The sequence below is a fragment of the Zootermopsis nevadensis genome, unplaced genomic scaffold (genome assembly GCF_977971745.1).
Source record: "Zootermopsis nevadensis isolate Lab colony 2312 unplaced genomic scaffold, Znev_1.0 Znev_ptg000023l, whole genome shotgun sequence".
NCBI classification, from domain to species: domain Eukaryota; kingdom Metazoa; phylum Arthropoda; class Insecta; order Blattodea; family Termopsidae; genus Zootermopsis; species Zootermopsis nevadensis.
The window spans coordinates 6,596,599-6,609,418 of record NW_028259155.1 but is presented as its reverse complement, the minus strand read 5'-3'; the positions used below and the strand labels follow the sequence as shown (position 1 = coordinate 6,609,418).

At 35.0% G+C, this 12,820-nt stretch overlaps 1 protein-coding gene across 5 annotated transcripts in view; it reads right to left on the bottom strand.

Moving 5' to 3' along the window:
* Positions 1-11,363, bottom strand: part of LOC110834599 (uncharacterized) — a 56,296-nt gene extending 44,933 nt beyond the window's left edge. For all 5 annotated transcript variants that reach the window (XR_015536727.1, XR_015536729.1, XR_015536728.1 and 2 more), the window contains exons 1-3: positions 11,263-11,363; positions 5,718-5,755; positions 1,349-1,518 (exon numbers count right to left, since the gene is read on the bottom strand). Coding sequence is in view for 2 of the 5 variants with exons in the window: in XM_087354624.1 (XP_087210750.1) it covers positions 1,349-1,518; positions 5,718-5,755; positions 11,263-11,306 (252 nt within the window). In the remaining 3 variants the exon portion in view is untranslated. The remainder of the gene's footprint in view (positions 1-1,348; positions 1,519-5,717; positions 5,756-11,262) is intronic.
* Positions 11,364-12,820: the final 1,457 nt, after the last annotated feature.

Here is a 12,820-nt window from a genome sequence, read left to right as displayed (position 1 = left end):
CTCCCTAAGATCCATCTTGCTATTATCCTCCTGTCTCCTTCTACATTTTCCCAGTGGTGGTTTTCCAGAAGGTTTCCCCACTAAAATTCTGTATGCACCCCTTGCCTTCCCCGACATGAGTGCTACATGTCCAGCTGATAGAAGCCTCCTAGATTTCACTGTCCTCACTATGCTAGGTGACCCGTACAATTCACACAGCTCCTTGTCACGTAATATTCTAAATTCCCCACTCATTTCATCCTTTCTAGGTCCATATATCTTCTTGAGCACCTTTTTTTTTCAAACACTTGTAATCTACTTTCTTCCTTCACAACTATGCAAGACAACAGGCAAAATCATTGTTTTGTATATCCTGATCTTAACTGAAGATGATAAAGATGATGAAGAAGATGATAAGTTTTTTAATTGAGTAAAAACAAGCGTTTCCCTAATGTAATCTACTCTTAATTTCATCATACACATTATTTCTATTTGTTATTCTTGTTCCCAGACTCTTAAATTTTGAAATATTTTCAAATGATGTGTTACTTTTAATTATGTTCCGTCACTCTTACCAGTGTTGATTTCATATTACGCCCATTTATTTAGTTTTGTCTACATTTACTTCTCGGCCTATGTCCTTGCTAGCGTGTAGGAGAGTTACTCGACTAGATACCCCATCCACACACATTTTAATTAAACTAACAAGTTTCTATCGTATTCCAAACTCAATAAAAATGTCATACAGTACCTATTTAATAACTACCTTTAATCTTAAATCATAACTTTATTTAAACCTCCAATCCAAGCACAAGATTCCCTTTTCCTAGGGATAAAACATCCAGACTATAAATCCAGCCACTCTCCTCTATCTAGTGAACATCTGTGAAATATTCGATTCTAAAGGGTTTTGACGACGGTAGTTTACATTTAAAATTATTCATTGTCAGGACTTTTTCCATCGTCTGTTCTTTAAAACCATGACATTTTGGAGGCTGGTTCTGTCTCCATCTTCAGGTGAGAGGTACCTACCCTGTTGGGTCCCTTAGATAGAGCCAGTCTCTGTCACTGGACGAAATATGCATAACTACCTTTGCATTCCCCATACACCTTCACATGACATGGCACGGGTCAATATTACTTTTACGTTTTTCCTAATCTGGTAATAAAACATAAACAAAAACATTTCCTCTTTGTTCATTTGTAGAACAAACTTTTTACCAACTGTTAATAAGTTATCGTATTCAATAATTTCACCCAATAAATTAACGTATCATAATAAGGCCAATATATAAAACGCTGCAAAATTTCCAAAATGCGAAGTCATCAAATGTAGCTGTGGTTTAGATTACAGATAGAGTAAACTCACCGAGTTGACTGCGTATGTTGATTTCTCTTTCGTGAAAGCATTCTGCGATCTCACTGCCACAATGCAAGACCCACAGCCACCCTCATGGCACATAACTTTTGTGCCTCTCAGATTCGCATGGTTTCGTATGTATGTGTTGAGAGACGTCCCTGGTGGAATATCTCCACTGACTAAAAAATTAAATCACAAATTTTAAAATTATGTTTCCACTCAATTTCACTAAGAAAATTGTTCCAAAATTTCTATCCAGCATCACAAACATTTTACATTTGTGTTAAGAATCTCTCATCCCTATTTAATAAACTGTATCAAAAAAGTTTACCCTTTAAAACTAATGATTATTTTGCAATATTATTATTAAAAAATTACCCAATAATTGTTGCTAATATATGAAAAGTATGCTGCCCCACACCTCATATGACCTATGAAGTCATCAATAAACTAATTTACTGTCAAATAAGTGTTACTAAGAGACATGATGAGAAATGCTTTTTTAGTCCTAAGGCTGGGGGAGACAATTTATGCAGTGGTGATTTTAAGTGTTTGGGATGGGAAGGTTTAAAATGTATGATGTGTCATTTCACAAATTTAATATCTTTCAATAAAATCTTCTCGGGCAATCAGCCTCGTCAACTGGTTACCGTAGTAAACCGACATTTCAGGAACCAACTCTGTCCAAATCATCAGGGTTCTGATGTGACTGGATACCCGAAACGTCGGTTTACTACGGTAACTAGTTGACGCAGCTGATTGCCCAAGAAGATTTTATTTATTGTACTCGCTGCGAAAGTCTCAAATCAGTAGGTATGTGACAAAGATAAATGATGTTTATACTTTAGGAAATAGTGTTTGTCAAACTTGACTGTCACTTTACCATTTTTCATAGCAGTATTTTGAAGGTCCCTGATAACGGAGGCAGTATGACCTCCGAAACGTTGGTAAACATCTACCAGACTACACAGCGCAACAACCCAGAAGACAGAAATCTTCATACTCATCGCCCTGATGATGGAGGCAGTATGACCTCAGAAACGTTGGTAAACATCGACCAGACTACACAGCGCAACAACCCAGAAGACAGAAATCTTCAAATAAAACTACATTTTACTACCCCAGTAGCACATATAATTATAAAATCATATTTACTCCCATTTTTCTCTTAACATTGGTTTTATTTTCATTGTCTTAATTGTATATACCTTTTTAATACATTCTCAGTTTTATAATGTTAAATGTTTTTGGCTAAATTCTAAATTTTACATAATACCATACAACTTGTAGATTGTTTAAATCAGGTTGGGCCAACCCAAATGATCTTTCGGGCCACTTTGGAAATGCATCATAACTCCGCGGGCCACATATAAAATTATATATCCCCATATTAGATTTAGATACACTATAGACATTTTTTTGGAGTGAAAAATTGAAACATAATGAGTTATTATTATTGTGTTTACTATTATTCTTACATGTAAACATAGATAATATAAAAATAATGATACTAAGCGTACATTGTAAAGAAATATATAGCACTAAAAATTAAATATAAATATATTTTGTAAAAGTGTGATGAATCTCGCGGGCCGGAAAAATGTTCAAGGCGGGCCACATGCGGGCCGCGGGTTGGCCACCCCTGGTTTAAATGGTCAATTTATTTTTTTTACTGCGGTAAACTCATGAGGAGGTTTTTTCCCTGTGAGAATTTTTTTTAACATAACTTTCACTTGCTTAAGATTTACGGAACTACCATCTTACCTGAGTGTCAGTTCTATAATCTTACTAGCTGATTTCCAGTTAGCAATTTATGTCTGCATTCTAAAGCAAAATAATATAACAATTTACTGCATAAATTGTATATTCTCGTATATGGGCATGCATCAGATGGCAGGACATCCTATTTAAGACACAGAAGTCTGTATAACTTCAATACAGCCTTTTTTTTTCCATAATAACTTTAGTTGTATATCTACAGTAAGCCACTTAACAATTTTCTTTTATGTGTAGAAGTTCCTGTGCCTTCTCATTGTGACATTTCAAGCTTGAATATCTCTTCACCGCTACGGTGGTCTAGATGTTAGAACGCTGGGCGTGTAATACTGGGGTCCCGGGTTCGATTCCCGGCGGTGCTCAGATTTTCTACTTGTGTTGGGCAAGACCGTGGTCCAGGCATCACGTAGGTTTCCTCCGGGGATTCCCCGGTTTCTCCGTGGCATCCCAACAATTACTCCACTTTCATCATCATTTCACAAAAAGGGGGTCCCGATCGAACCCATGTACTGATGGGTCGTGAATCCTGCTAACCACCAATGCACACCATGCTGATTGGTGCGTATTGGACACGAAAAAGAAATATCCCTTTTTTTAACAAAAATAAAAGAATTTTACCAGAATTAACAATCTAACTGTTGTTTTCAAATGAACTGGACTAACAATTATGTGTCTGTATATATGTATTTTGTTTTAATTCTGCACGCTTATAAACAAGATTTGTAATTTATACTGGAATACACAGTTTCCAAATATATTCTTGCATCTTTGCATTCTGAATGCTCCCAGAAAAAACAAAAAACTACAATGAATTGCATGTGGGTCTACTAACAAATGTTACAATAAGTAGCATACAACGTAAGTGTAAAAATTTATAGTAAAGTATGGAACATCCTAAATGTGTGGCTTTAACATAATATTTATTTATTTATTTATGTATTCATGTTATCTGGAGTTCCACAAGGCTCTACCTTGGGACCTCTCTTATTTAATATTTTTATTAACGACCTTTGCGACAAAATTAAGTATTCTAAATTTCTCTTATTTGCTGATGACTTGAAACTATATCGCGATATTAAATCTGTGCATGACTGCAGAGCTCTTCAAGCAGATATCGATTCCGTACATGAGTGGTGTAATGATAGCAATATGGAACTTAACATAGAGAAAACCAAAATTATATCGTTCACACGTAAAACCAACAGCATCCATTTTAATTACATTGTTAGTGACTTTTTAATCTTGCGTACTAATTGTATAAAAGATCTTGGTGTTTTGTTAGACAGTAAACTATATTTTCACTGTCATGTAAATTGTGTTCATTCCCAGGCACTAAGGACCTTAGGGCTTATTCGTTTTATTATAATTTTTCCTCTTTAGACAGCCTTGTTGTTTTATATAATGCTTTAATTAGGTCAAAGCTTGACTATGCCTCGGTCGTATGGAATAATCTTCCACAGACAGATTCTAATAAATTAGAAAATATTCAAAGAAAATTTGCCAGTATGCAATTACCGATTTTTCCAGTTTAATATCCCCCGAAAATATGAATTGATCCTATCTACTTTAAATTTTAGAACACTTTATTCCAGATGACAACATCTCGATGCGTTATTTCTTGTTAATGTCTTTAAGGGCAAAATAAATTGCCATTCCATTATGGACGCTGTTGGTTTACGTGTGCCGGCGAGGCAAATAAGAGAATGTTCTACTTTTAGTGTGAGCAGTGCACTAAGACATAGTCCTTCAGCCAGGTGCGTCATCACTGCAAATGACGTATGTAAATCTTTGGACGTATTTAGCATAAACATTGTCTCCCTTGAGGACACGTTCTCAACAAGGGAAATGATCTAGATAGATTGTCTTGTAGATTATCTAGCTTCGTTATCTGTTTTTATATTTCTTTAACGTTTTACAATTATATTAGTGTTCCCTAGGTGGATTATTTGTTTTTATTTATATTCCTTCATTTTTTGCTTTGTGTTAATATTGTTTCTATTTTGGGTTTGTCTGTACTTGGCAGTTACATTTAATACTGTACATGTATAAGTTTAGTTAATCCGTTTGTGTAATATTATCCATTATTATTTCACTATTATTGTATATATTATCAGTGTTTGCCTGTTATTGGCTTCTTGCTGTTGGCAAACACGTAAATAAATTAATTGAATTGAATTGAATCTACTTATCTTCTTATCCACAAAAGAAACTGGAATAAATTGGAAAAATGTATTTAGAAACTAAAATGTATTTTACCTTAGTCAAACATATAACCTTCATATATGATTTGAGGCTTTCGCGGCGAGTACAATCAGTGAAATCCTCTCGGGCAATCAGCCGCGTCAACTGGTTACCGTAGTAAACCGACGTTTCGGGAACCAACTCAGGCGACGTTCGAGGTATCCAGTCACATCAGAACCCTGATGATAGGGACACTTTTCCACTATTAGCTTCGTTCACATTTACATTATCTTTTGTAGTAAAGAGCTTAATACGGTCTATAATTTAAGTTAGTTTTACTTACAACCAATATGATAGATGTGAAAATTATTTTTTCACACCTTTTCTTATTATTATACTCTTCCTTCTTATAAATTCATACCTGTGTACTTCTTCTCATTGATGGTAAATGTTATTTCACTGCAACACACAAAAGCAAAATTAATAATTTTATATATTATTACGAATTCACTGTGAGGTTATGTAACTGAGACAGATTCAAATGCCTGGGATAGCAGCGTGAATTTTGGAAACCAGAAATGCATCTGAAACCTTTCAGGGGAAAATTTAAGGAAAAATACTGATTTCAAAGCATAGATAGCTATATGGAAGGTAAATTTAAAGTAGAGCTTATTGAATTCGGAACTGAAACAGGATGGGATTTGGTCACAGATTCTTAAAATATTTTGATATCAAAATAGATGATAAACTCTCTAGAGGCTCCAACGTTCAGCAATTAAACAATTATTTATGCATCAATGGTTATCAAATGTAAGTACACATAGCTTAGTTGTTGTAAACTGCATTCCACATAAAGTGCTGAAAGTGGTCACCTCCAGCATTCATGCGCAACTGGACACATTTCTCAAAACTAGTAAATACACATTGTAACATATCTACAAGAATGGCTGCAATCTTCTGTAAAATTATTTATTTTAATGTTGTTGGTATGCATGGCTTCTTCCGGGGCAAGACGGAGTATGGTTGATATATGTTTGAAAAAGTTGTAAGAAGACGCAGATTATCTAATAATTATGACGTAGGATATAAAAATGATTTAGTACACAAATTAAAATGTCGAAACTTTACACATTTGAAATCTACTTAGGCCTAAAGCAGACGGCACACACGTGCACCTCTTCATCATCATGACTACCAACACCTGCACATGAGTTATGGGCCCATTTCAGGCAAGACGAACACCCGATCCACCCTTCAATAGTCTGCGAATAGACATCGCCACAATACAGACACTCGTCATTTGATCCTCTTCTCTACTTTCACTCGGGGCAAAACGGGGTACCCCATTCTACCCTGCCACTAGTATGCTTTTTGAGGTTAGGATTGTCCCACCAAAAATGACAACATGAAAATAAATAAAAATAGAAAACACCTTGTAACATGTATCATTTAACAAAGTGGATATGAATAATGAATAGGTCTTACCTTCACTGGAATTTGAGAAAATTTTCTAAAATGTAGGAGCAAAAACCTGCATGGGTGATTATTTTAGAAACTGTAACCACAAAATGGCGCTGACTGAGATGACATGACCCTGTGCTCTATGCTGATGGTATTCAACCTTTTTTGTTCGCGTACCCCCAGATATAATTTCTCTTCAACTTTGCACCCCCAAAGTTGTTGGTGTATAATTCAAGTTATACATAGTATATAATCTACATCTAAAATAAATTACATTACTGATTATTCAGTGTTTATCATAAAATAATAATTTTTTTTAAATTTCACGTACCCCCGGGGGTACGCGTACCCTAGGTTGAATACCACTGCCCTATGCTAATGGTATTTCACCCGGTCCCGATAGATTGCAACGCAGACGAAATAAATCCAATACCCCGATCTGCCCCTGGCTCCCCCAAGTGCGAATAAAGAACACACCACACTCTATGATCAAATACATCTTCCTGTTACAAGTATCAAATAGACTGGCTCTCTCACTTTACAATAAACACTTTTGAATAATAGTCTGATGTCTCTAGCAAGAGGACTATATATATTGTACATTTAAGTTAATCACAAAGTAGGTAAATTAGTTACCATATCAGCAAACCAAATCCTGAATATATAAATATTTTATTAGTTGGGCTTTTGGCGGGTGTAAGATGCTGAATTCTGTTATACTCATGGACAGAAACTCTTATCTCAAAAACAGGTTTGTAGTGTAGCATCTCGGTGTTCTATATGGATACTTGGTTTTACTATTCACACACAAAGTGTTCTGTCTGCTCGCTTGAACAACACGTATCGAACCAATGTGGCCATTATCATGTCAAATTCCCTGCTTCTACGTCATTACACTAAGGATCTACGTCCAGAAATAATGATAAACATAGATATATAATCCTTTTAATTTAGTTAAATCGGGAAAAAGATAAAATGCCAAAATCATTATTAAAAATGTGTTTAGCATAGCCTCATAAGTCCTGGTGTATTTCCTCTAAGTTGTATGTGTTGTGGTGAGTCACTGTAGAAGGCATGTCGTGGTCTTTTTCGCCTTCAACACAAACAGAATATCCCAAAAGATATTCAATTAATGAAGTAAATACATTTTAATAAAACAAATCATTACTTATGTTAACACTGGCACTTATTAATGTATTTAAGGGCAAAATAATTTGCCATTCCATTATGGACACTGTTGGTTAACGTGTGCCAGCGAGGCAAATAAGAGAATTGTCTACTTTTAATGTGAGCAGTGCACTAAGGCATAGTCCTTCAGCCAGGTGCGTCATCGCTGCAAATGACGTATGTAAATCTTTGGACGTATTTAGCATAAACTTTGTCTCCCTTGAGGACACGTTCTCAATAAGGGAAATGATCTAGATAGGTGTCTCATAGATGATCTAGCTTCGTTATCTGTTTTTTATATTTGTTTAACGTTTTACAATTATATTAGTGTTCCCTAGGTGGATTATTTGCTTTTATTTATATTTCTTCATTTATTTTGCTTTGTGTTAATATTGTTTCTATTTTGGGTTTGCCTGTACTTGGCAGTTATATTTAATACTGTACATGTATAAGTTTAGTTAATCTGTTTGTGTACTATTTTTCATTATTATTTCATTACTATTGTATGTATTATCAGTGCTTGCCTGTTATTGGCTTCTTGCTGTTGGCAAACACGTAAATAAATTAATTTAATTGAATTGAATTGAATTAATGAATTAACAAATATATTTTAAGTGTTGAAAGTGACCACTGTTAGCTTCGTGGGACAGTTGACAGCGGTGAGAAAATAACTGACAAGCAGCCATTAAAGTTGATTCTGTTTACATCTTTTGTGGGCAATTTGTATATTGTGCAGGTCTGGAAGTAACTTAGGTCTGTTCTCGTTAAATGTCACAAACCTATTAAGGATTAGTGACATTAGATGGACTGAAATACAACCAATACTTCAACCATGAGTCTTACGTATGGCTTACGAACAGTAGGGAATCATACTTCATCAAATGACAGCAGATAAGCGCAATTTTTTTAATAACTAAATTTCTTAGCAGAAACATTAAAAATACTGAATATAACATTAGGCTAAAACAGTGATTATTAAACGTTGTGCTGTGATCTTTTGTCAAATAAGCCGCGGTTTTGAATAGAAGATTGATTATATACAATTAAATATGCAAATTAAAAATAAAAAATGTTAATATCACATTGTTATCCGTAATTTGAAACGTTTAGTACTTAGTTAAAGCAAAACTTATATTTTAATCATGAAAGCAGAAATTAGTTACAGTTCTACCATGTAGCAACAGTTATTGTTGGTAGCGATGTTAAAACAATGGATATGAATGAATATCACTCCACTCCATGCAGAAAATGAATTTGTACGGATTCCGTTTGTTGACAGTCTGCCACAAATATTAAAAAAATTAATATCCTAATATTCTAATTGTGCTGCGAGCTCCAGAATATTGAGAACCACTAGAGTAAATGTTTTTTATAAAAGTGTGTCTTTAAGCTGATTCATATTCTTGGACATTTGCCGTGGTCTTATTGTAGGAACCGTATAAAGTTTCGAAAGTTGGCTCTGCTTACGATATCAGGGAAGCTACTTATCTGGTTGAGTCCATTGGATGAAGCTAATCTCAGTTGCCCGAATAAGTTTATACGCGTCGACTAGAACCAATGTTGTTGGCTGGGAATTAAAATTATCCAAATTGATAGGTAGCTGAGGCAAGGACAGCTTCCAAAACACTGTAGTTTCGAGATAAAAATCTAATGAAAATATAAAATAGTGTAGTTGCGTCATATTGTGATTTATTAAATTAAAATTAAATTATTTGGTTATTCCGTCAAATCACAATGTATTTTAAAATAAGATAATTAAAATAATTAAAATATCATTCTGTGTTCCATATCGAATAATCGACACTGTGTTGTCTACTATTTCATCTCTTGTATGTTTATTTTACTTTCCTTATAATATTATTTTATTTATTTATTTAATTGTTTTCTATATTCATTAATGTTTCTTTGAATCATTTACTTCACAGACCGATGTAAACATCAAAAGTATCACTTCAAACAATAAAGTTGATCCATTATATGAAAATATCTGGACACGACCTCCAAAAAACTACACTACGAAAAATTGTAAAAAAATTGTAATTGAGTTTTAAATTTAATATAATTTTACACCTGATGATGGTTTAATAAAACCGAAACATGTTGTAACTGTTCCAATTGTAAATCGATTATTCGATATGGAACACAGAATGATATTTTAATTATCTTATTTTAAAATACATTGTGATTTGACGGAATAACCAAATAATTTAATTGAAAATATAAAAAAAATTCAGAACTTTAACAGCGAATATAGTTTTCTTTTCCTACAAAATTTTGTTTTGTGGTATAAAAACACAACATTACCACAAGCCTATGGTTTCTAGCACATATCTCGATTAATTGTTGAAGTCGATTACCTCGATTTTCTTTACGACGATCAAGATGGAAGACAAACAAATGACTAACGTTAAGCGCACCAGGGCAGTACCTTCTATGTATTTCAGAAAAACAACAATAAATTTCGTTCGTAAGAAATAACTTTCTATCAGACTTTGTATATGAGTCCTTAAAAACAAGTTACGGCTTCATGGTAAGAAAAGTAGTTAGCATTCTTATTTCGTATTTCAAAGTTCTTGGTTCGAATCTCGGGCCGGATAACTGTTATCCTTAGATTCTTCGTGATATTTCTCAGTTCTCCAAGAAACTACTGGTATATCTTAAATGTTCCACAGTCACTTTATTTCACATATTTATGCATAATTCGCAATCAACTTACCATTTAATGCTACAAAATCTGTACAGATGAAGAAACGTCTTAAAATAACCAAATAATCATTCATTACGTGTGAGATGTTACACGTAGCGTAGGACGACCTGTTTATTTTAAAAACATGACCTCGAATTTGCATGCCATTGTCTAGTTAATAAATTATTTTTCAGAGAATAACGTTCTATTGCATAATAACACACTCGCTCAATCAGTACAGTGACAGGATATGACGTGTACGGACGAGATTTTATTCCCAACAAAGCAGAATTATTCTATTTTCCACTACATGTCTCCAGCTCATCCAATCTCGCTTTTAATTGGTTTCAGTGTTTTTCATTGGAGGATAATACCCAATACGTCTGCATGGCGTGCTTCGTAACCACCACGGATAAATTTACTTTTACAAATCCAATCGTAATTTTCTTGTTTCCCGTATCCGACGAAAACGTCGTACTATTAATGAGCTTATTTTTACATAATGTTTACTTTAAAGATCCTACTAATAATGACAATTAATTATGTTCCCTCTTTACAATTCACTACTTCCAAGATAATCTTCCAACTAATCAGAAATTGTTAAAAGAAGTATTCGTATATATTTTCATATAAGCGAGTCTCGAACCCTTACCTCGCTGGTGCAAAGCATTCCAGTCTCGACGACATGCAAGCCATGATCTGCAGTACTGATCACCTACGCCACAACTGAAGTCCATAGCAGAGTGACCTGCTTTATACACTACACTGGCGGCCGCACTAGCGTAAGAACAGCCATGTTATTAATAATATGCATATATTTTAGATGAAAGTATGGACGTTATCTTAATTTTAGTAATGTTTTATTTAGATAGAGTAAATAGATAGTTCCTGTAACTCCTAAGTGGAGCACAGGGCCTCCTTTCGGAGGTTTCATAGTCTTTAAAGCGTGCATTTTTTAATAATGAGTGACAAGCCCACTGCCTCTGCACAAATTCTACTCACTCCTGATTTGACTGCCAGAGCCATCTAGCAGTGAAGCAATGAATCAGGAGAGACTTGGGTAGAGATATGGCCGCTGAATTTTGCTTACGAAACATCTCGTATCAACGTTCTTTTACATGGGACCATCAGCTTTACTTCCCCTCCGAAGGAAATTGTGCTACGGATTTTTATCACCCTTAAAAATCCATCGACCTCGGTCGGGATTGAACCCGCGAACATTGGGTCCAGTGGCGAGCAATCTAACCACAAAATATTGATTTATCTAGGTGAGATGTTCATATATTTTTATATAGACACAACGCATTCAATCGATATTTTCTTATAGCACTCCTTAAACATATTTTAATGGCATGTAAAGTTAAAAATTATCACTTACTTGTACCTCTAACGGGCAGAAAAGAAACTACTTCTATACAATTTTTTTTATGAAAACAATTCAACAACTTCTGTTAATGCTATGGACAATAACAGAACTCTCAGGTAACCAAGTATAACCGATCCACCTTCTCTACTCAGTTTTTCCAACTGTTCAGGGGGTTATCTTCAGGGTCGCTTAACGGGATTCACACACAACACTCCACAGCTAGGTTAATCTCCATACATTCATGTTATGTCTACTTCCTTTAAGCGTTAGTTAGAAGTTACAAAATGTTAAAAATTCTGAAAATGAGAAATGGGCCAAGATCGTGCGCCACCCAGCTCTCACAAATCGCAAACATATGCCAGATATCACCAACAACACAAGTGGAGTACGCGCACGGACATCAAAGTAAGGTCCCTATTCTGAGCTGTTAGAATCTAATTTACGCAATTAAACCCCACATTCCTGTAACATTTAAGCAATCAGTTTGCTTGAGGCTACTTTATTTGCATATTATTTAGTGTTCTGTGTGACGACAGGTCCATATGAACAGGATCCTTCCATCCTTTTCTCGGACTGGGACCTGTTTATATACGTTCTTGGCAGATGATCCAGAAGTGGTTTGCCATTGCTTTCTTCTGTGTGTAAATGGAGTAATTGTTGGGATGCCACGGAGAAACCGGGGAAGCCCCCGGAGGAAAACTCCGTGTTGCCTAGACCACGGCCTTGCCCAACACAAGTTATAATTTCGGGCACCGCCGGGAATCGAACCCGAGACCCCAGGATTACAAGGCCAGCGTTCTAACCGCTAGACCACCTCATCTTATTATTATTTAATGTTCTGTCT